General features: G+C 47.3%; 1 protein-coding gene across 4 annotated transcripts in view; it reads left to right on the forward strand.

The window, feature by feature from the left end:
- LOC149345681 (uncharacterized) overlaps positions 1-24,227 on the forward strand; it is a 77,930-nt gene extending 53,703 nt beyond the window's left edge. For all 4 annotated transcript variants that reach the window (XM_089586175.1, XM_089586177.1, XM_089586178.1 and 1 more), the window contains 4 exons: positions 9,526-9,654; positions 10,935-11,002; positions 19,185-19,312; positions 23,703-24,227. In XM_089586175.1, the coding sequence (XP_089442301.1) occupies positions 9,526-9,654; positions 10,935-11,002; positions 19,185-19,312; positions 23,703-23,746 (369 nt within the window). In that variant the 3' untranslated portion in view covers positions 23,747-24,227. The remainder of the gene's footprint in view (positions 1-9,525; positions 9,655-10,934; positions 11,003-19,184; positions 19,313-23,702) is intronic.
- The last annotated feature ends 799 nt before the right edge of the window (positions 24,228-25,026 follow it).

Below are 25,026 nucleotides of genomic sequence, written 5' to 3' on the forward strand. Positions count from 1 at the left end.
ATACCGGCGCTGATTTCTCTGTGATAAGCAGCCGGCTAGCCACGACCCTTAGAAAGGTTTTGACACCTTGGACTGGGCCCCAGATCCGCACAGCCGGCGGCCATGTTGTGACGCCGACCGGCGTTTGCACCTTACGAATTCAGATCCGCGGCGTCACTTTCCCCGGCTGCTTTGCTGTGCTTCCTGAGTGTTCTAAAGACCTGATTCTCGGTCTGGATTTCCTACAGGAATATGGGGCTGTCATAGACTTTAAGGAGCTGATCGTCTCGTTTGCCGCACACCGCACTGTTGGCGACGAACCGCAGCAACGCAGGACTAAGTTGCGGGTCTGCGATGATAACGTGGTGATTCCGTCGAGAACCACCATGCTAGTAACTGTGGAGTGCGATGACAGCGCCGGCACTCATGGCATCGCTGAAGCCAACATGTCACTGCTCCTGGGTCGGCAAGTGTGTGTAGCTCGCGGGCTTATAGAACTGAACAATAAGCGAGCCGAACTACTGATAACAAATTTCGGTTGTGAACCCCAACGTTTAGCGGCCAACACAACGATTGCTTATTTTGAAGAACTCGGGGAATGCGCCGGAGAGTACGCGTTGACAGGGACTCCGAAGTCCGTGGAATCAACGAATGCTCCGGTTAAACTCGACGTGAACCCGAATCTCCTGCCTAGTCAAAAACGCAACCTGCAGACTGTCATTGACTCTTTCCAGGACTGTTTTGCGTCAACCTCCAGAGTTAGGCAAACGCCGATAACAAAACATTGAATTATCGTTGATGAAAGCCAGAGACCATTACGCCAGTCTCCGTACCGGATATCTTCAAAGGAACGGGATGCAATTCGAAGGCAAGTTCAAGAAATGCTCCGCGACGACGTGATCCAGCCATCGAAGAGCCCGTGGGCGTCGCCTGTGGTCCTAGTTGCAAAGAAAGACGGGACCCTCCGGTTTTGTGTTGATTACCGACGTCTGAACAAAGTCACTAAGAAAGACGTTTATCCTTTGCCGCGCATTGATGACTCCCTAGACCGTCTGCGCCACGCCAGATACTTTTCATCCCTCGATTTACGCAGCGGCTACTGGCAGATAGAGGTGGACGAACGTGACCGGGAGAAGACCGCATTTATTACCCCGGACGGTTTGTACGAATTCAGGGTGCTCCCCTTCGGCCTATGCTCAGCTCCGGCAACTTTCCAACGGATGATGGACACTGTGCTTTCTGATCTCAAATGGCAGTCGTGTCTTGTGTACCTGGATGATGTTGTCATCTTCTCCGACACTTTCGAAGAACACCTCAGCCGCTTACGCGCTGTTTTCGAAGCTATCCGTTCAGCTGGTCTCTCCCTTAAGCCCGAGAAATGTCACTTCGCTTTCCAGGAACTGAAGTTTTTGGGCCACATTGTGAGCGCCAAGGGCGTTAGTCCAGACCCCGACAAGACTGCCGCCGTCGCTTCTTTTCCCATTCCTGCTGACAAGCGAAGTGTGCGCCGTTTTCTGGGTCTCTGCGCCTACTATCGGCGCTTTGTGAAGAACTTCTCCCGAATAGCTGAGCCCCTTACTCGCCTCACCAAAGATAACGAACCGTTCGTCTGGGGTCGGGAGCAACAACATGCCCTTGAAGAGCTACGCACGCGTCTTCAGAATACACCCATACTTGGGCACTTCGATGAGGCCGCTGACACAGAACTGCACACAGACACGAGTAACGTTGGCCTTGGTGCGGTACTTGTACAGTGGCAGGATGGTGTCGAACGCGCAATCGCTTACACAAGCCGCACGTTATCACGGTCTGAGGTGAACTATTCCACCACCGAAAAAGAATGTCTAGCTATTGTGTGGGCAGTAACGAAATTTCGACCCTATTTGTATGGCCGCCCTTTCCGAGTGGTGAGCGACCACCACTCGCTGTGTTGGTTGGCAAATCTCAAGGATCCCTCAGGGCGACTCGCACGCTGGAGCCTCCGACTGCAAGAATTTGATGTCACCATCGTGTATAAATCAGGGCAAAAGCACAGTGATGCAGACTGTTTGTCCCGTGCCCCACTTCCTGCCAGTCCCGTGGACCTCGATGACGATTCCCTTTTCCTTGGGGTCATTTCCGCGTCCACCCTGGCTCACCGCCAACGAGACGACATTGAATTACGGTCCTGATTGACTATCTCGAAGGAAGCGCTCAGACTCCGCCCCGCATCTTTTCACGCGGCCTGTCATCATTCTGCTTACGGGAGGGTATCCTGTACAAAAAGAACTATAGGTCGACGGAGCCTGCCTATCTGCTCGTTATCCCTAATACCTTTCGCGATGAAGTCTTGCAGGCGTCCCACGATGATCCTTCCTCTGGTCACCTTGGTTTCTCCCGAACGTTGGCCCGCATACGGCAAAAATATTACTGGCCCAAGCTCGCGGAGGTTGTGAAACGCTACGTCCGAACTTGCCGCGAGTGTCAACGTCGCAAGACGTCGTCGACTAAGCCGGCCGGACTTTTGCGGCCTATTGATCCACCACAAGTTCCTTTCTACCAAGTCGGCATGGATTTACTCGGCCCCTTTCCGGAGTCTTCGCTGGGTAACCGGTACATTGTGGTCGCCACCGACTACCTCAGTCGATACTGTGAGACGAAAGCTCTTCCCTGCGGAACAGCTGCGGAAATTGCCACCTTCTTCATGCACAACATCGTGCTTCGTCATGGCGCACCCACGGTCGTTATAACTGACAGAGGAACGGCCTTTACCTCGGCGCTGACACAGGAAGTTATGCGACTCAGCGGCACGAGTCACCGACGAACAACAGCTTATCACCCCCAAACTAATGGACTCACTGAGCGCCTAAATAAGACGATCGCCGACATGATTTCCATGTATGTCGACGACGACCACCGCAACTGGGATGCAGTACTCCCTTACGTTACGTTCGCATATAACACCGCGCTGCAAGAGACTACTCACTTCACACCATTTCGCTTAGTCCATGGTCGCGAGGCCGTGACAATGCTCGACGCCATGCTGCTTCCTGGTAGTGAAAACTCCACTGCCGTGGGGGCCGACCGCTTTGTTCACGAAGCCGAGGCCGCCCGCCAACTTGCTCGGCAGCATATCCGGCATCAACAAGAAAAAGACGCTCGCCGTTACAACCATCGCCACAGGGATGTCACTTACCAGCCCGGAGAACATGTTTGGGTGTGGAGCCCAGTCCGTCAACGAGGGCGCTCTGAAAAGCTTCTTCAGCGGTACTTTGGCCCCTATGAAGTGTTACGCCAACTTGGCGAGGTAAACTATGAAGTTCTCCCTCAAGGAACTGCTCGTTCCTCTAGGCGACCAACGTCCGAAGTTGTGCATGTGGCCCGAATGAAGCCTTACCACGCCCGCTAGCAGCTCACTCGTCTCTACCTTCTCTCTCTCCACTCGGCTCTTCACCGTGCGCACCCGTCGAGATGGTGATCGGCCAGAACCGCCTCATGGAATTCGGCAACGTCAACATCCATTCCACACTTGCCGTGCTGTTCAACCACAACACGCTGCAGCTTGAATATTTCGTCGGACGGAGTACCCACGCTTCACTGTCGCGAACGCTGAACGACCGCGTGCTGCTCCCACTGGAAGTAGCCTATGTGTAGACGACTAAGAGCGCAAAGATCATGGCATTCTCCATCCTGACCGTCCATATGCTCCAGCTATCCGCATCTATGATGATTGTCTTAATGCCTCCCTCTCCTCGCGTACGAGATCACGACGGCCGAGAAAGTGGATTCCGCGCCCGTCGCCGATACCTACTATATACACCAGGACTACTGCGCCTCTGCAAGGGCACTCTATGATCAGCGGATGTTCGTGCCCCAAAAGCCTGTGCCCGGGGAAGCGGCTGCCGGACCACACGCCCTCCAGCGCCGCGGGCGGCGCTTTCCAGAGGGGGGGAGCAATGCCACATTCCTGGACATTCTCGTGGCGCCGTCTCCTGGCCGAACTGTCTCAACCGCCATCCTGGCTAGCCTTAGCCATGGTGGCGGGCGGGGTTTCTTCGTCGTCTCTTCTTCGGGTTCCGCTCGGGAGTTCGCTGCTACCTGGCGCTGTTCAGTAAAACGTGACCTGGCTGTCCCGACTGTATAGCCGTGACAATATTATATAAGTGCACAAGAATTTCTTTTACATAAAATTAAATTACATATTTGATACATGTTTCTAGAAGATTCCATCATTGGGACTTCATTAGTAAAAATTTTTTTTCTAAGACCAGCTCCCCCCCCCCCCCCCCCCCTTAAAAAGGAAAGCCAACCAAACCTGAAAAAAAACGAATAATCGCGCTTATAAATCTACTGTTCCTTCATCGGGTGTGACTGTGGGCGAGTTGCAGCTTCACTATTTAAGCCCTCATTTAGTCAGCCACCGGGTGACTGACTGTAGACCGTGAATGTAAGAGAGGGGAAGCCAGACTGCTCCGTAATGGTAAGGGTCTCCATGGCTTCTTTCAGAGTGCAACACGGCAAACCTATACTCTGTTTCATACATAGCAGGCAACGCTGCCAAAGCTAGCGCGCCTGTTCGCGCAGGCTGAGTCCGTGCACAAAAAGTAGCTCACCATACAACCAAAGTGAACGCAAACATATTTCATAGCTTAAGTGCCGTGAATGGCACCTCTTAGACTTTGTTTTACCTCTTGGCACATTTTCACCCTGCGACTCATCGAGATTTCGAGAAGCAAAAAGTACACATGGCGGTATGATATGTGGCTGGTTGGGCAAATCGCCCCTACTCAATCCGTACCCAAAAAGTAGTTCACACTCCGTGAGAATTATGGCCAGAGAGCCCAAACACTGAGTGCCTCACAGCTTCGTCCGTGATTTTCAATGCTACCACATCGTTTTATACCGCTCTTTGTATTCGTCCAAACCATGACCGGAGTTTCGAGAAGAACGAATGATACCTGGTGGAGTAATATGGTTTCCCGGACGCACTACTTCAGCAACCTCCGCAGCGTTGCCTGCTATGTACGAAACGGAGTATAGTGCTTCTTCGCGCATGGCTCTGCTCATGAGGAGGCCTCACCATGCAAACAGCGAACAGCACGTAATGAACGCAGAGTTTTGGCACTCTGGAAGGATGGAAATAATGGAAATTCTATAGGGCGATCTTTTGCGTTAGCGATACTTCTATTCATTTGTACAAAGCAGAATGTGACCTTTTCTCTGCTACACGATAAGATGTATTTCACGGGTGATAATGTTTTCTTTGTTTGTATTTTTTGTTTGTTTTTTTAATTGGTGGCACGTGCACTTTCCTGCACGTGCATTCGCGGCGGAACCTTTATATTTCCCATTGCTGGCGAAATGAAATCAGTTGTGAGTGCAGCGTTTGTCCGTGTCGGAGGTGTTTTCTTCCTTTGTGCTCGTCATTTTTTACGCTGCAGTTATGTGGAAGTATCAAATTGTCTAAATTTTTAAATTTTTGCGGGGGCACGACGTGAATTTCGGATAGGACGAACAAATTTTCTTCGTCCCTTCAAGTTCATCTTAAAGGGAGAACATTCTACTACTGCTATAGTTCAGTCAGAGGATAGTTATTTTTCCGCAATCTGGGTTGTCATGTCTCAAACCTTTCGAGCTCCTAGAGTCTGCACCCACTGCTGTGGGCACTGCAGAGATAATGTCTCGTCACATTTGCCATCAGCTGTGGCTTCGGGCACTTCTTGGAGTTCGCTGCAGTGTAGACAGCACCTAGTAGTAGGCCACTGTCATTTATTTGCATTCACTGCATGGCTAACATACCACTGGTGCCAGCCACACTAGAAACATGGCAGTACTGGAGAAATCAAAAGAGAGAGAAAAAAAATATCTCGACAGGACACCAATCCCCACCTTGACCCTTTCAGGCCATCTGTTGAGCAATGCACAACACGTTTTGTCTTGCTCTTTCTCGGGCAAAATGGCATGTCATCTGGTTGAAATTGTTGTAGCCTGCAAATTGGCTGTTTGGCTTTCCTCCCTAGGAATGGCAGCACCATACTGATGCAAAAATATTTTTATCGCGTGGTTTTGAGGCTTCCAATTGGCACCAAAAAAATCGTGCCATGACTTCCGTTCCGGCAGGCGTGTTCTTCGGGAAGCTATCTAATGACTTTGTAGAAATCGAAGACGACTTTAGTGATAAACACAACTATGTGACAGAATGACAAAAGGCGGCAGAAAGGAGACGGTATTTTTTGCAACACATGCGACGTCTAACCTGTGTGCTTCTGCTCTCTGTCCTTTGTGTGTATTTCAACGCTAGTAATATGTCGCAGTCTGTGGATCAAAAGCACCAACTCAACTTTATTCTTTATGGAGGACACTGGTCGTTGAGTCCAAAAAATGACCAAAAATATCAATTTTCAGAAAATGACATTTGTGGAATCTACAGCTATTATTTTCCTACTGTACCAATTGTTTCCTTAATAATTTCGCTAAGTTTATTGATGCATTACATTCACACCTTGAACATTGTTATTCCAAGTGCTGTAAATTACTAGTGAGGGTAAAATGGAAAAATGGTTTTGACTATTCCACTCTTCACTCACCATACTATGTAGCCATGGATTAAAAATGGTTTTTTATTGGGCAGTTTTTTCTTTGCACCGAGGTACTAATGAATGATTAATTAAAATTATCTTGGGAACCGCCTGATTTATGAGAAGGGTAATTTCATTGTTGAAGTCAGTACAAAAAACTGAGCAAGGTGGTACAGTTTCATTAGGATTGGACTAAAAATAGGGAAAATAGATCGAAGACCAGTGTCCCCCCTTAGGCGAGAGGAACCCTGACCTCTACCCAGGAGAGCGCTTCTGGAGGTACCACACTCTAGCTGAAGTCCTAGTGAAACTGAAAAAAGAAAAAAGAAAAATGCTTTAAATAAATCTTTACAACCAAATCATGACATGGCACTCCTTTTCTTTGCAAGGAGCCAGAAGGCCCAAAAGAAGTTCAGCGCCGTCCTTGTTGTCTCGTCTAGTCCTCGTCTCCTTGCGCTGTTATTTATTTGTTCAAGACATGTACCAACACGCCCAATTTTCCACGTTAGTAAAGTTGGTTACCAGTGCAGTAGTCACTGGGACAAGTATACCTGACTGGAAAGGGTCAAGGGTATGATGTGGTAGTGTTAATGGGACCCTGTAGTAGTGGCCTTGGGTCCTTGCAGTGTGTCTCTCTGCAGTCACAATAATTCACTGCATTCGTAGGTGGCTGGGAGTCCTCGTATCACTCCTGTCACTGTGGTGCAGCGTACAAGCGATGCACCACTGCCCGTGACTGTTGCAAACAAAGCCACCGGTGGTCTGGTGAGACTCGCGTTGCTCTCCCTTGGCAGCCTCTTGCGAGCAGTCATTAATTCAACTGCCACCTGCTGAGGTGGGCAGTTTGCTCACACACTCATCGGCAGGTTGTGATGACGCCACGAGGTCACACGACCTCGGTGTCAGGTTTAGCAAGACGTTCAACTGGGCTAGTTGGTAAACATTCATGGTGACAGCACAGCGCAAAAAGACGAGCAACCAGAGTAAGAAAGACACAGGACAGGCGCTGACTCGTAACTAAACAAGTTAAGAAATCAGGACACCCTATCATATCTGGTCAAACATTGTCTAGGATGCAAAGAGATGAAAAAGAAAAAGTGCACTGCTCTGTTTCATCGCGCACGAGTGCTGTACAAGCACAATGATCAGACTACACGGGAAGTGGTTCAGGCTTTTCACATCGAGAATGACAAGCAAAAATTACGTCAGCAAACCATCAGTTTCCTTAATTGATAAGGAGATGGATTTTCTTCAGAACGCTTGACTGTCGTGTATGTGGTTTTTGTGTGTGCATTGTGGTGTATCTTTCTGCCTGTTTCCTTCATATAGGAAGGTTTTAGCAAATAAAGCCTTTAGTTGCGAGTCAGCGCCTGTCCGGTGCCTTTCTTACTCTGGTTGCTCGTCTTTTGCGCTGTGCTGTCACCATGAAGGTGTCAGGTGGGCCACCTGCTTTTTTGTGAACAGCGCTGATGCCGGATTTTAAGGCGAAAGTCTTCAATGGCTCATACTTGCGGCCATGACTCTGTCCGTCCGTCTGTTACATCTGAAGTGAAAGTCATAGCTAGTCATGACTGGTTAGTCATCAGTAGGGGTGTGCGAATATTCGAAATTTTAGAATATAATTCGAATATTATATTTTTAGTATTCGTATTCAATTCGAAGTCCAAGTATTCGTGTTTCGAATATTCGACACGACGCGAATATTCGTATCCAGCCGAATATTCTATTGCGAGCACCGGCGTTCATTTCGGTCCGCAAGTCCTATCGACAGAGACATAACAACATGGCAGCGCCCGGAGCAATGCGTAACGTTGGGCCATGCAGTAGCTGACTGCAGTGGTGAGCTTCTTTGTGGCTATACCTGCGAAGCTGGTATAGTCAGAGCTGCGCACGAAATACCTCGCAATACGAGCCAGTTCAGTGCCAATTGAGAGGGCATTTTCTGTGGCTGGAGAAGTCGTTTCAGCTAGAAGGGAACAACTATACTTCTGCCTGACCCTGTGGAGCAGCCGGTTTTCCTTCACGACAACCTTTTACGTTCATCCCAGCAACGCGCTTTTGTGCTTATGGCAAGTTAGCCTTGATCAATGCCATTTACCAGCCATCTTCTATGATATTTCCACTCTTCTAAAAACAATGTTCGAGACTGATAGTTTTTGTGCAGCCACACACACCTTTTGTGCTCATTTCATCACTGATAGTTGAACTGTGATGTTCTTGGGTGCTCAAATAAATGTTTTGTAGTGGTTAAATGCGTCTGTCCTTGATTATTCGATATTCGATTCGATATTCGGAACCAAGTATTCATATTCGAAAAATTTGATATTCGCACACCCCTAGTCATCAGCCATTCAGTAATCAATAATGACTAACTAGTCATTAACCCATTATGAGTAGTTAGTCATCAACCAATTAGTCATGAATAACTAGTCATTAACCAATCATGGCTAGTTAGTCATTAACCTATCATGAGTAGTTAGTCATCAACCAATTAGTCATGACTAACTAGTCATTAACCTGTCATGAGTAGTTAGTCATCAACCAGTTAGTCATGACTAACTAGTCATTAACCAATCATGACTAGCTAGTCATGTGTCATTACGAATTAGTCATGACTAGCCATTCCAAGTCTCCCCATAGCTGCCTTGTGTGTGCCTACAGCAAGTTGTGTGGAAAGGCTTTCACCTCATGCACTTGAGATCATCAAAGTGCCCTCTGAATTTTAACATCATCGCGTTAAAACCGTGAGGAGATACGTAACAGTTTCTATTTTGATACCTTTGTTGGAGGAAGCTTAACTTGGCAAGGTGTCCTCCAATAGATTCCCTAAAATCTCAGTACAAACTGTATAGTTTCTGTACAGATAGGTTGCAGTGCTTAGTGTCTGTGCAGTGTCATTGATATTCGCTGGAATATGTGTGGATGTGACGTTTTCGTCATGCGAGGAAAGCACTCATTTCTGCCTGTTTTCTACCGCTCCTCCCTGCAGCTGACATCCGCGTGCTACGAACTGCATGACGTCTTCTTCAACATCCCGACTGCCGAGCGGATGCAGCTGATTGCTCAGCTGCGCACCCACAAGGCCCGCCCTCTGGCGAGCAACAACGGAAGCAGCATGGTGAGTTATCGTGCTCGTGGCCCAAAGGCTTGGTCAGCAGCTTGGGCAAATTCTCAAATGCATGCACTAAATCGGGATCAAAATTCAAAACTTCACCATTGCCTGCCAATGCAGCATTGCGACTACAAATTTCAGGTTGTTCTGCTGTTAGGGTTAGCTTTGCACAAATTAATCTCTCAGCAGACCTCCTGTATCCCTGGTAGTTTGCACATTGGCCTTACATTGATAATTATGTTGGAGAAAATGGTTGTCTCAAGCATGCTAGCAATTTTTCTACTGATGTGAGGAGAAATGAAAATTATTGATGTTTTTACTGTCTCTCTTCGGTTTGATATGCTGGGCATCACGGGGTTAGTGCTGGCGTTCATCATCCGCAGTAAGGAGAAGGAAGGTAGTAATTGGGAAGAGCAGTGAATTGGCATTCAGGCAGCTCTAATGTGAAAGGGAACGAAAGCAGTCAGTTCAGAGTAAAAGAAGAAAGTGCGCTTTTCACTAATGTTCATGGAGTCTGTCAGGTGTGCCTTCTACAGTTGGTTCCCTTTCAGACTTTTGCAGGTTTTTACTTTGAAAACTGTAACTGTAATTACTTTGAAAACTGGTAATTGTTTTGCGTGTTCCAGAGAAAAAGGAACAAATGTTTTTTGGGTATATGTATATAAATTTATATCATCGTCATCATCATCAGCCTGACCACACCCACTGCAGGGCAAAGGCCTCTCCCATGTCTCTCTCCAATTGACGCTGTCCTTCGCCAACTGTGCGGCCACCGTATTCCCACAAAGTTCTTAATCTCATCCACCCACCTAACTTTCTGCCGCCCCCGGCTATGCTGCTTGCCTTCTCTTGGAATCCACTCCGTTACCCTTAAGGACCAGCGGTCATCTTGCCTTCGCATTACATGCCCTGCCCAGGCCCACTCCTTCCTCGTGATTTCAACTAGGATGTCATTATTCTATATATATATATATATTTTCTTGTTTCGTTCCTGTGCATTCCGCTTAGCATTGTATACATGCCTCAAGATCATTTAACTGTTACATAGAGCTCCTTTTGTTGTTTAGTGTTCTATCTACTTATTCTTTCTCTGTCTTGATGTGTTCTTGTCACAAAAGTCTTGATTTTGCTCCCCCTCCCTTATGTAATGCCTTTGGGCCTTTGAAGGGAATAAAAACAAATGAAATAATGAAGTGCATGTACTGCAAAGCACCTCCCAACTGCTAGCAGGTAAGGTGCAAGAGAGTTTGTATCATTAATGCTGCTCCTGTGTGTGGTGACCACAGGACCGGGGTGGAGCCACCAGGAAGATCTCCTCCGCCACACAGAAGGTGCTCGAGAGGCGCATCTCCCGGTGAGTGCCTGCTCCTCCTTGTGCTTGGTGCCCTTTTAAGGGGGGAGCGTGGTCTTGAAAAGAAAATTTTGTCAATCTAGTCACAGTTACGAAATTTTCAGGGCACACGCATTTGTGTGCGCTGACCCTAGATATGTAACTTAGTAATTTAGTGTAAAACAATTCCTTGAGCACTTATGCACTCTTTATGCAAGTATTTTGCAAAGAGTTTTGAAGAAAATTTGCTGCACGGAACTCGCTGGAATGTGTGCCATTGGGTTCTCTTCACACCAAGGAATGCAATAAGGGTGAAATTGTCTTCCTGGCTATCATAGAGCTTGAGTTATAGGGTACTGAAGGTGCCGCTTCAGTAACAGGAACACACACACTTCTCAATTTTTCCACCCGCCGCGGTGGCTCAGTGGTTACGGCGCTCAGCTGCTCACCCAAAAGATGTGGGTTCGATCCCGGCCGCGGCGGTTGAACTTCGATGAAGGCGAAATTCCAGAAGCCCGTGTACTGTGCGATGTCAGTGCAGGTTAAAGAACCCCGGGTGGTCGAAATTTCCGGAGCCCTCCACTACGGTGTCCCTCGTAACCTTAGTCGCTTTGGGACGTTAAACCCCAATAAACTATCTTCTCAATTTCTGAAGTGGCAGCTTCAGTACCCTATAACTTAAGTTCGATGATAGTCAGGAAGACAATTTTACCCTTATTGCATTCCTTGGTGTCAAGAGAACCCAATGGCATACATTCCAGCAAGTTTCCCACAAGAAATATTTTTCAAAGCTTTTCACAAAATCGATGCATAAAAATTACGTAAGTGCTCAAGGAATTGTTTTACATGAAATTAAATGACATATTTAGAATTGGCACACAAGAATACATATTCCCTGAAGATCTTAACTGTGACTTCATTAATAAAATTTTTTTTTCAAGACCACGCTCCCCCCTTAAAGGGCAAGTGCACCGCTTTCTGAGAATTTCGCAATATTCAAGGATTCAAATCAATATAGGCTGTCGGAGAAGCATGCCAAGTTTTTTTTTCACTAGCATTTAAAATAGGGACGTAATCGACGATTGAGTTTTGCACTTCTCAAAGCATCAGAGAAGTGCAGGGAGGTTCAGTGTGACGTCATGGAGGGTATGATTTCAAATTACCGCTGCCGTCAGCCACACCCAGCCCTGATGCGTTAGACGCTGCCAAACAACGTTCAGCAATGTTTTCCTTCGGTGGCGTTGGTTTTTTCCTTCAAAGCAGGCGTTTGTGCGTTGGAAATGTACCGATACCTTTGATGACGTCATCATCCGTCGCCCCCCACTTGACGTTGTGCACTGCGGAGAAGCTTGAATTATGTCGCGATTTTAATTGGTGATTACCTCTCCATTTCAGATGCTTGCCCAAAAAGACTTTGCATGCTTTACCTGCAAGTTTTACACATTCAACTCTTTTAAGCTCGTCGATTTCTAAAACCTATGCAGTTGCCCTTTAACTGAAGCAGCTTGGGTGCTCTGCTGTGCTCCATGTTAGTACAGTCAATGAAATGCGTGTCATTGTTGGCCACAGTGTCTCCCTGGGTGTGATAGGCTGTTTTATGTGCAACAAAATTATAATTACAATTAGCGCATGAGGCATTTTTCCGAAATGTTCGCGTGTTATGTATCAGCGAAATTTTTTTATGATGGCTTCTGGTTGTCTGTTCAAATGAAATAGCACTACTGCATACATGTGTGCTATGGCTGCATTCACGTAATGGCCAAACCCCTAACTTTGTAAACAAAGTGCGAAAAAATATATGTATTTACCGTATTTCCCGGTGTATAAGACGCGGCTTTTTTTCAGAAATCTTGCTGGTGCGTCCTGTACAAGGGTGCGGCTTATACGCTAATTTTTCGCGTTTTTTTTTGCGAGTTCAGAAGTTACTCAGGTTCATGTTCAAGCTTTTTTCATCGAAAAAATATAACTACCAATGACGCGGTTGTAACGCGGTTAATACTTCAATACGGGGACCGCCGTGCGCAACTTTTCTTAGGTGAACTTTATCATGAAACAACTGGGGTGACGACTTCCGGGATCAAAAACACGCAACCGTTTCGGAGCTAGGCCCCAAGCAAAAGTAATGTGAAATGCCAAAAGATGAAGACAATCGCGCTTCTCGCCACTGTCAAGACAAGCCGGTGTTCTTTTTTAGCCACCATTTGGAACTTTGCTTCGTCTACGTAGTACGAAGAGAATGTTTCAGCCCCGTTGCCGCCAGAAATGGGCGAACTTTTTGATAGCGTATACGAAGATGAAGACTTCATAGGTTTTAAGTAGAATTAAAATGTTGTTATGGACATAATTCAGAGCACATTCGTTTTTTCTTTTTTCTAAAACGTGGGCGGGTATAACGTGAGTGTTGCAATTTTCGATCACTTAGCGTTGCTTAAGAATTTGTCACAGGCACAGTAAATTTCGCGATGGTCGCGCAAGCATGTTTCATTCTCACTAGCCTAACCGGTTAAATTGGGTGCGTCTTATACACGGGTGCGTCTTATATACCAACTTTTTTAATGACAGCCTGCATATATGGCGGGTGCGTCTTATACACCGGAAAATACGGTAAAAATTACCTGTGTACAAGGTGCACCAATAATTTCAGGAAGTTTGGTGCTGCCATCAGCTGTGAGGGGCAAGGGTTTTGGAATTTTTTTTTTAATTACTGCCGGCACAATCCTTGACATCGGTAGTAGCCGAGAATAGCCATTAGCTCTGCCTGTTTGAGTTTCTTGTTTTAGCTCGTTCGCCAATCACGTGCAGCATCGAAATCGGAATGGATCAATCCTCTCCGTTTCTCCGCTGATATGCCTGCAAGTTCGCCATTATCATCACTTCAGGATGGGGAAATACATGAGCTGTACTGCTCACTTTAAAGGGATAGTTCAGGGACTGCACGAAAGAGAATGGAAAAAGAGCGGCTGGAGGAAGGTTTGGGGTTGACGAAAAAGTGTGCCCCCAGAAAACGCCAACTAGAAAACGCCAGCTGGTCGGCTGCAGAGGGCATCCCTTGTGGATGTTTGCGGCTGGAACCACGAAGCATGGGAAGTGGTGGAGATGACTGTGGAGAGAAGCTTTGAAGTCATGGGAAGCTCCAACAAGCCCAATGGGACGGAGGATGACCTGATCTGGGACAGGGATGCATTCGAGGTCCCGACGAGGAGGACGAGCGTTAACATTCTTACAAGCTTGTGAAAGTGGCCGGCATTTTGTCTTTTTTTTTCTCTCTTCTGCCAACACTTCTGAGTGCTTTATTTTAATAATAGTAACTACTACTGAAAATATTTCTGTGGCTTTTTCTCTGTGTAATGGCTACCTCCAAACCTTGGAAAAAAAACCTCCGGCCATTACACGCGTGTGTTATTTATGCATGAAATGTAACCAGATTTAACGCAGATATGCAACTATTTTTATGCTGATTTGAGAAATGCATTTTATTTTAAACTGGCGTGTATGGCTGAGTAAGTTGAGCCCATTTGTAAAAGCCCCACTTATAACGAACACTTGCTTAGTATACAAGCAACGACGTGACGGTCACAATGTGCATTAGGACTGTGGCATTGAATCCAGGATAGAAAGAATGCTGTGGCCACAAAATTCAGTTGCAGCGAACATGCAGGCGCCAGGAACTTGCATGCTGGGGGACGCTGCATGGTCTCCATCTCAATGCTGCAGGAGTATTGATGCTGCTTTCACTGTCCACGCGAAGACCACAAAGAGGGTTTGGGCTACGTGAAGGAAATAAAAAAAAAACATCAAGGAGGCAAATGGGGTCATGGCAGAGAAGCAGCACATTCCTGAGTAGTAAGCATGGTGGTACTGAGACAGTGGTGCTCCATTTTCTACAACCACGCGTGAAAAAAAAAAAAAGGTTATTTTGTAAGCATGTGCTGCATATTTTTCTGTAATTCTTTGGGATGAGAAAGATGACCTAATGGCCACAACAAAAAAAAAGAAGAAAAATGGCCATTCTGTTTGCCGTGTCTCCCTTTAAGGAGAATGGAGTGTGGCATTTGTTGGTCGGTCATCACGAGAAAATGACCTGATGAATTTCAGCCCACAAGAAAATGGGTCATGGGGCAAAAAGGTATAACTAAATTGAGCGCATATTACAGCCTGAGCTGTTAGCTCGTTCCTTAAAATCACGCTGTGGCGGCAGCGTCAGCACAGCCCACTGTTAAAAATGCATCTCCGCAACAAGACGGCACAAAGTAGGAGAAAAAAACGACAGGACAGGCGCTACTTGCAACACTTTAATGTCTCCATAAACTGCCGCGTATATATCACACACAAGGGGGAGGGGGGGAGTAAAGACAGATAGGTGTGAACACAGTTGAATGCACGTGCTTGGGAACTCTAATGCAGCAAAACAGGCACAGGTGATTCAGCTAAAAACTGACATTCTTTTTTGTATAGCATGACTTTGTGTTGTCTTGTTGCGCTTTAATTTCTTGCCAGCTGTGAATCAACATGCCCCGGAGAGTGTTTTACTGAAGATGGTCTAACCCCTGGGCCACTGCAGAAGCGGTAGTCTAGGGGTTAGAGCAGCCATGTAGCAAACACAAGTACCAGTGGAAGAAGGATGCAGAACAGCGCTGGGCTTAATTAATTGGAGTTAATTATGTGTTGAAAAAGGGAGCTACCCAGGCACTCACATTTTTCCACTATAGTCGGATACAACTTAAGTCTGCAGTGAATCTCCGCCCACATACAGCCTTCCGCGCACAGAATTCCTCCACGACGAGAAAGTAGTCCGCTTGTTAAACATTTCTTGTTACGTAAACAAGAAGCTAGTCACAAGAAAAAAAAATTAAGAGCTCTAGATTTTTGATACACGGAATGTTTGATATAGCCAAACATTAAAAAGCTGATTTCGTTTATACAGTCGAACCCGGATATATCGAATTCAAAGGGGATCGGAAAATAGTTCGATATAGCGAAAATTCGATACAGTGGAACCTCGATTATACGTCCCCCGGTCATGCGACGACCCGCATTTTACGACGAATTTGTGCGGTCCCGGCAAAACCCCCATAGAGACAATGCATTAAAAACCTCGGTTATACGACGCAAATTTTAGAAGGACCCCGCTTCGTACGACGGCTGGCTCGTACCGTCGGTCAAAAAAAGGTCGTCAGCAAACGCAGGCCGGGATGAGCCGTATTTTCGCGATTCTAAGCACCCCCCTATTTTCTGAAAAAAAAAAAAAAAACTTTGCATGCGAATCTAAGCACCCCCGTTTTTGCGCGGAAGAGAGCGTTGCCGAGGCCGCCAAGTGCACTTGCTCTCTTTTTCGTCGAGCCTGTGCAGTCGGAGTCCCAAGGAGGCGCGGCCTGCCTGTTGTTGCGACTGAGAGAAGGATGAAAAGGAAAGCGCACGGGCCCGCCTACTGGCGTGAGCCAAGCCACCACCGCTGCCGAGGAGAGTTAAAAGATCAGAGGAAAGATAAAGAGAAAAGATAAGACGCGCGTCCGTCGCAGCAACAGATGCGTCCGCAGGAGCCGACGCTGATGAAAAAACAGATAAGCGGGCGAGGCCGCGCTCGCCCAAGCGAGGACAGCGGCGTCCACGGCGCTTTTTGTAATGGAAGTAATGGATGCTTGTGCCCCACGATAAAACTTCCGACGAAGAGGAAGTGGACAACGATGCAGAGGTTTGCGCTCCCATTCCTAGTTACGCGGACGTGTTGCAGAGCGTCGACAACATCCGGCGCTTTGCTTGCGCGCGCGACGATGTTGGCGACCTACTGCCGGACGTGGCAGCCCTTGAAAGAAAGTTGATGCGCCGAGGTTGGGCAAAGGTGCAAAAAAAAAAAAAAAATACCGATTTTTTTTAAACGGTAATAAAGATTTTTTTGCAAATCTGTTTCAAACAAATGCTGGGTTTTGTCTTTTTTAATCTGATTGGCGTACTTGCCGCGGGCTTAAAGCCGGTCAACAGTTTTCGGCGCAAGGGCCGCATTCTTTGATTTTCGATTATACGACACCCGGATTATACGACGGTTTCGCGCGGTTCCACTGTATACAGATATAGGCTAAAACTGCACTCCCGATCATAACAAATTGTGGCTTACCGTTTGGAACAGCCGCGAATCACATAGTATGGGCACGTAATGTGAAAGCGCTTTATTTCGCGGAAAAAAAATCACTAATTTTGGGCTGCTTTTTCCCCTGGGAAACGAAGTTCAAAACACTGGCCTCGATCTTCTCGAGACTGTCCAGGTGCGAGAGCACAGTGCCTTCCATTTCGCCGCAACAGCGCCGAATCAGGCTAACGCTGACGCCAGTTCAGTGGCTGCGCACGGACGCGTTTCTTCGACAACACAGTTGCCCTCGTCGTCGCTGGAGTCGGCTTCTTGAACGCCAGTTACCACTTGAACTTCGCTGTCAGCGTTAAAGTCCTCAACAGTCACTTCGGACGGAATGGCGCCGAGAAAATTGGACAAGTCGCGAAACGCGTCGTCCAAGAACACATCGTCATCTAAATCTTCCGGACATTCATCTCCGGCCACTTCAAGGCCTGCCTTGCCAAAACAGTTGGCTACTGGGGCCTGCTTCACGTCGCGCGTTGAAACACAGGCACACACAAAAAAAAAACAAAAAAAAAACACGGGAGGCGCAGATGGAGCGATAAGAGCGAAGCCTATGCGAGCGGCAGTCAACGCGGCTGCGAAGGAACGACAGAGGGAAAAGAAAGAGCAGGGAGAAAGATCGGCGCTCTGGGCTTCGTGTTTTTTTTTTTTTTCTGAGCTCTCTCTTTTCCCCAGACCCACGATGTGCCCACGAGCGACCGTTTTCTCTCTCTCCCTTTCCCCAAGAAGCGTGGCTTAGAACCGGCGCCGCGCGTCTCCATGCCGCACTCTCTCTTTGCTAAATGACCTTGACGGAGCACACGCCGGCGATACAGGAGGAGCGGGAAAGCTCGCGCCGGTGAGGCGCAAAAACGGGGAACAAAAAAAAAAAAAAGGGTCCTGCGCCTGCTGACTGACTGCGGAAATGTTCTCCGCTGAGGCGGCTGAGGACCGGACAGGAATGTCTTTGGGGAAAGCGCACCGTCCAGGGGCGCGCCGCGGCGTTCGATATATCCAATGTCCGGCGAAAATGGCATTCGATATACAACGCAACTGTCCTATACTTTTACATAGTATTTTCAAGGGGGTAATCTGTGTGTTCGATATAGCCAATAATTCGAAATATGCGGGTTCGATATATCCGGGTTCGACTGTAGTTGCGATTGACCAGCACAGTCATACAGGATGCCGCAAACCGTGGAAGACGCGGGTTCGATCCCGGCCGCGGCGGTTGAATTTCTTTGGAGGAGACATTCTAGAGGCCCGTGTACTGTGCGATGTCAGTGCACGTTAAAGAACCCCAGGTGGTCGAAATTTCCGGAGCCCTCCACTACGGCGTCTCTCATAGCCTTAGTCGCTTTGGGACGTTAAACCCCATAAACCAAACCAAACCAAACCGTGGAACAGTGTTAGCAACTGTTGTTTTTTTAAGTTCATCATCATCATCAGCCTGACTACGCCCACTGCAGGGCAGAGGCCTCTCCGGTGTCTCTCCAGTTAACCCTGTCCCTTGCCAGTTGCGCCCACCGTATCCCCGCAAATTTCTTAATCTCATCCGCCTACCTAACTTTCTGCCGCCTACTATAGTTCTGTTTCGTTAGTGGCTTATGTGCTTGTTGAGCAGTGCTAGTGATGTAGCAGATCATGCAAGCATGACGTCATCGCCCCCATGACCTCTCCAATGCCTCATAAATCTTCCACGATTGCTATCTGGTATTAAAATTGTGTTATTTTTTTTCCCCCGCAGTTGAAATTCAGCTGTCCCTTGTTCTCTCCATTCCTCAAGTTGCCCCTTGCATTGAGCACTGCGGGAGAGTTGAAATCTGGGTTAGTTGGTACATACTTATGAAAAAAACCAGCTGAGAAGACGGGGACAAAGGAGAGACGAGGCACACACATGGACTGGCACTGTAGAACGTGGTACTGTAGACTGGCACTGTACTGTAGACCGGCACTGTAGAACGTTACCGTGGATGACCACCTAGCTCACACCCAAGTGTGTGGCAACTGACTACCAGCCACGGTGCTTCGTTTGTGTGCACGGGGTGTGTCTCCTCTTTGTGGTGTTGACGTTACTGCTCCCCCCTTCTGTCTCAGGTTGGCCGGTCATCGAGACCTGGGAGTGCAGACCAAGCGACCGACTGCTGTGGTGCGAGCCCAGACCTTTGTTGTGACCGGCCCGTCAGACACGTGCCACAACACAGCCGGAGCCACAGCACCGTCCGGTGAGGGGCAGGCATGCACAGTCTCCAGAGGCAGCGTAGTTTGTAGGTGTCAGCTTGCGAATTTCATGAAACTGAAGCAAATATACATTGCTTAACCTTGTGTGCAGCAGCGGGACGCATGTGTCCCACTTGCTTCAACTGCCAGCAAACAAAAAATTACTAACTTGCGTGCTATACTTTTGTGTGTGCATTACTACCAAACTATCACACAAGCCATTCAGTCTGTTGTTATATTTCACTAATAGGCCTGCTTGGTGCTCCGTTTGTTTTTACAAGTGCGGGTGTAGTTTGACAAGGCCCATCCTTGTAGGAGAAAAAAAATTTTAGAAAAATTGTCCAGACCCGTCGCGGTGACTCAGTGGTTACGGCGCTCGGCTGCTGACCCAAAAGACACGGGTTCGATCCCGGCTGCGGCGGTTGAATTTCAGTGGAGGCGAAATTCTAGAGGCCCGTGTACTGTGCCATGTCAGTGCACGTTAAAGAACCCCAGGTGGTCGAAATTTCCGGAGCTCTCCACTACGGCGCCCCTCATAGCCTTAGTTGCTTCGGGACGTTAAACCCCAATAAACCAAACCAAACCAAACCAAAATTGTTTAGCTTTTGAGCCTTTGCCAACAGTTACATAATGAATGAAAGTGCCCAAGACGAGGACGAACAGCAAACAGTACGACCGCTGACTCGCAAATAACGTTTTATTGAGGAAAACACTGGAAATATATCCAAGCCAAGCAGCACCAAAACCACACAATCATCAAAACCCATGTCATGACAACCCCCTACACATGCCCTGTTCAAGAAATCTAACCTCATTATCAGCAGTGGAAGGGTCACTGACACATTCTTCCCCTAATCTCATGATATATCTGGCCTCAATGATTTCCTGGTTGATCCAATGGGCATCTAAAATAACTGTCTGTGATAGATATGGATGACAGCCTTTGCACCCCTTACAATGCGTAACCAGATTTGACCCCCTACCAATCTCTAGTGAACATTGATACGTCTGCCAGTTTGGCCCACATACTTTTTGTCACAAGATAACGGAATTCTGTATGTCACGCCCACTTTACAAGGAACATAAGCATATTCATGCTTCATTAGACAAGTGTTTCTTTCCCGAATCTTTTTCACTGCTTTGTTCTTGACCATGCTGCATATTTTCGACTACTTATTTGGTGCTGAGAAGACCACACCAACATCATACCATCTGGCCACATTTTTAAAATTATGTTTTCATTATGTCACCACACCAACTAGCCAGATGTCTCTTCTATTGCCAACAGTTAGCTGCCCCATAATACTTCTTGAAGCAATTTTCAGTTCTGTTGCAAGTTTTCTTATGTGATGATATGATGGGGGTACAGATGTCGTATTTACGTGATGGTCAGTTGAGCTTTCTTTTTTTTTTTTGAATTTGAAAATCCGGAGTTTGGGGTCTACTTACCATCAGAACCAAAGCATAGCACCATAAATAAAGCCAAGACAAATGAAATATCGGGAAGGCTACAGTGCATTTGCAGTTTTGTTTGCTTTGTGGCTCTACCCAGTAGCATTCGGCTATTCTGGGTGCTTTCTCACTAGGATTTTTATTTTCATCTGCAAACTCGGCGTACAAAGGGGTGTCGATAGTTGATGGAATGGCGAAATGCTAGAGGCCAGTGTTTTTTCTGTGTGATGTCAGTGCACCCTTAAAAACCCCAGGTGGTCTACATTACCATATTTTCGAGATTCTAAGCACCCCCCCCCCCCCCCCCTTGCTCCCTATTTTTGCGAGCATTGTGGGCATGCTTTTCTTTGTTCAGTGTCAGTTGTTTGACAGCCATAACTGAAGTCAGAATGAGTTTGAAGAGGGCCGCCTACAGCTTGAAGTTCAAGCAAACTGTAACTGCGTATGCCGAAGTGCTGCCGTGGAATTCACCGTGGACCGAGCCTGCATCATCGGGTGGAGGAAACAGCGGGACCAGATTACCAAAGGCACCGCGACACGCAAGAAGTTCACGGGACCACACAAGGGCTGACAACCGCAAATTGAAGAAGTCTTGAGTTTGTTCGTTGAATGATGCAGGGGCTTTGCTGTCACTGCTGATGCAAGATTGCAACAAGAATGCAGATTTCCAGCACGGTGCTTCATGCAAGCTGGATCTGAGCGGAGTATGTGACAAGAAGAAATGGATCTTCTTTGAGATACCGGACGACAATATGCCAGAAGCTGCCAGCTGATGTTGAAGAAAAACTTGTTGCTTATCAGTGGTATGTGATGAAGCTTCACAGGGAACACAGCTACGAGCTGTGCCAGGTGGGCAACACTGATAAGACGCTGGTGTATTTACATACCATACCAAGGGCAGGCTACCAAGGGCAGGCTCAGTTAATAAAGTAGGAGCCCGAGAAGTGAAGGTAAAAAATACAACAGGGTATGAGAAGCAGTGTGTCAGAGTACATAACAACTGATGGCCAAAAGCTTCCCCCATACATGTTCAGAAGAAAAAACATGCCGAAAAAAATGAATGTTCTATCAAAGATGTCATCGTTAAGAGTCAAGGAAAAAGTGGATGACAGCCGAGCTGATGTCTGACTGGATTCGTGTTGATTGGCAGCAATGCACGGGAGCATTGCTTGGCAGACCTGCAGGTACGTGTTCGATGCTTCTGTTGGACATGTTTCACGGCCATCTTACCCCAGAGGTAAAGACCAAGCTACAGAATGGCACTTGCGACTTGGCAGTGATTCCAGGCGGCATGATGCGAGTGCTGCAACATTTCACTCAACAAACCTTTTAAAGCAAATCTTCGACAGGAGTATGAAGAGTGGGTGCAGAGCCTGGCCGGAAAAAGACGTCAACGGAAAAGCTGCAGAAAGAGTCCCCCCCGTCAGCCATCACGAGGTGGATTTTGGATGCATGAAGCCAGGTCCAAGTTCGCATTGTGGCCACGTCATTCAAGCAGTGTTCGATTACAAACCACTTGGACAGAACGGAAGACAATCTCCAGTCGGATACTGAGAGCAACGGCTCAAGCAGTGCAACAGACTCGAGTGGCAATGCGAATGAATGAGTATCAGACACAAGCGGTGGATTCACTGTCTGCATCTGTTTTTCTTTTTAATGGTTGCCAAATAAAATGTTATTTTCCGCACACATCTCGTCGAGATATCGTCACAAAAAGAGGGGACGGGGGTCATTTTATACATTTAGAATTTAAGCCCCCCCCCCCCCCCCCCCTCACTTTGGGAATCGCAATCGTGAAAAGAAGGGGGTGCCTAGAATCGAGTAAATACGGTAATTCAGAGCCCTCCAGTATAATATCTCTCATAGCCAGAGTCACTTTGGGGCATTAAAACCCCACTGTCCACAATCCTGTAGTAATAGTGACTAGAGCTGTACGTAGTTTAGCTCTTCAAACTGGGCTGTCGTGCACCAAGCAAAAAGAAAAATATGGCTCTTAGTCAAATGCATTTTAGGGAAACCTTAAGCTGGAGTAAATTTGAAATAAGGTGAAATTACTCATTAGCACCTGTCCAAGCACTGGCATACTACTACAAAGCAAACCTGTATGGCTTTCACTGGGACATCTCAGCTGAGGAAGAGTTCGTCCTTGCCCGCGAATCGAACCCAGGACTGCCAACAGTCCGGAGCTGTCCTCCTAGAGAGCTGCCATATGGCCTGGTGAGGTGAAACTGACAGGCCGTTCTGAATGGGGACGACTCATTTTGATGCTAAGGAGTGATTACTCCGCTAACTGAAATCTACTCGACCTTGGGAGATCCATCCCCCTAAACACATTTTACTAATAGGCCGCTGCGGTGGCTCAGGGGTTATGCCGCTTGGCCGCTGACCCGAAAGACGTGGTTGCGATCCCAGCCGCAGCGGCCGAATTTCGATGGAGGCGAAGTTCTAGAGGCCCATGTACTGTGCGATGTCAGTGCACGTTAAAGAACCCCAGGTGGTCGAAATTTCCGGAGCCCTTCACTGCGGCGTCCCTCATAGCCTGAGTCGCTTTGGGACGTTAAACCCGAATAAACCAAATCAAACCAAACATTTTGCTAACACCATTTTCACTGAAACTTGACTGGTTTGGCCTCTCCCTGTGACCTGTTAATTGGAGAGACATGGGAGAGGCCTTTGCCCTGCAGTGGGCGTAGTCAGGCTGATGATGATGCTTTGAGAGGCCAGATGCGTCTCATTTGATTTTTCTCACTTCTTCCTGTGTAATGTCTCTTTTGTAAGCAGGGGCTTATTTATTTCTTTTTAGGTTGCCCCAACCTAATGTATGTGTGATGTCTCTGTGGGCTGGGCAACGTTATTTTTCTTTGTTTTTCTCTGCCCTACACTGTTATGTGTGTAATGTTTCATTTGTGGCATTAATGATTCCCCTGCATTCTGTCTCTGCAGGGACCACCCGCAAGATCTGCCGCCTGCCAATGTACAAAGTCTGACGCAAGGCAGCCTCCATCGTCCGTCGCCTTACTTTGCAGCTGCTGTGATATTTTTCCGACACGATGCCTTTGCCAAGCATGCCTTCAAATTTTTTTTTTTGTCTCCTTATTCAACGACCAAAGCTTTCTTCCAGAGACCAAAGAGTGTTCGATAATCTAAGGCAGACACTTGCTTTGTGATAAGGGAAATGTTTTAGAAGCGAGTTTTCAGGCAGAAATTGTGCTTTTAGATTTTTAGCATTTATGCTCTGGAGCAATTTAATTGAATTGCCGAACAAATTTTTTCTATTCCAGCTAGAAAGTGCTGCGCCTTATTAAACTCGTGCTTTCTTTGTCTCGCATCAGGGTTTTGTGAGCGCTCTGAAAACTTTGTTTTGATTTTGCCTGTGATCACAACAAGGACATCCCTTTACTGAAAAAAATGTGTTCTCAATTCTTGCGTGACAAGATATGCTGGGGCCAGAATAAATGTTTGCACGCATGACTGTTGCCTCCCTAGGATAGCGAGACAATGCTGTCTCGCTGTTCCTCTGCTTGCAGCATGTTTCTGAGCTCCATGGCTGTTACTACGGAGACATGACCACAGAGCCATCGGTGACAGTTCAGAACTGACCGTAGCCGATCTGTTCCTTTTCCGGGGCCGCAGCTGTGGCTATGTGATTACGGCATTCGGCTGCTGACTCGAAAGACGCAGATTTGATCCTGGCCATGGCGGTCATGTTTCGGTGGAGGCGAAATTCTGGAGGCCCGTGTACTGTGCAATGTCAGTGCACATTAAAGAACCCCAGGTGGTGGAAATTATCCGGAACCCTCCACTACGGCATCCATCATAGCCTGAGTCTCTTTGGGACGTGTAGCAGCGTGGGACGTGAGTCGCTTTGGGACGGGGATTAAACCCCCGTACACCTATCATATCCCATGTGCAGTGCTGTGCAGTGCCATGCAATACCAAAATGCAAACGCAACCACACACTGCATTTTCAGTGCATGTCAAGGAGCTCCGAGTGGTTGAAATCGATCCATAGTCTTCGAGTTCAGTACATCTCGTAGTCGGCGATGTTGCATGTGTTCGTGGCTGGACGCAGTGTGGAGAAAGCACAAGCACAGGCTCCCACCTAAAAAAGTTGTCCAGAAGAGAAGAATCTAAAGAAACTAAAAACTGCTCACCGTGCTGATCAAGACATCCTGGAAAAAAAAAAAAATCTGAATAAATATGGGACGACAAAAGTCCTGCGGCATGACGGATAGTCTTTCAGTTTTGCAAAGTGGAATGCTTCAGT

This window comes from Amblyomma mixtum, chromosome 4 (genome assembly GCF_055824585.1).
Source record: "Amblyomma mixtum isolate Tamu chromosome 4, ASM5582458v1, whole genome shotgun sequence".
Taxonomy (NCBI): domain Eukaryota; kingdom Metazoa; phylum Arthropoda; class Arachnida; order Ixodida; family Ixodidae; genus Amblyomma; species Amblyomma mixtum.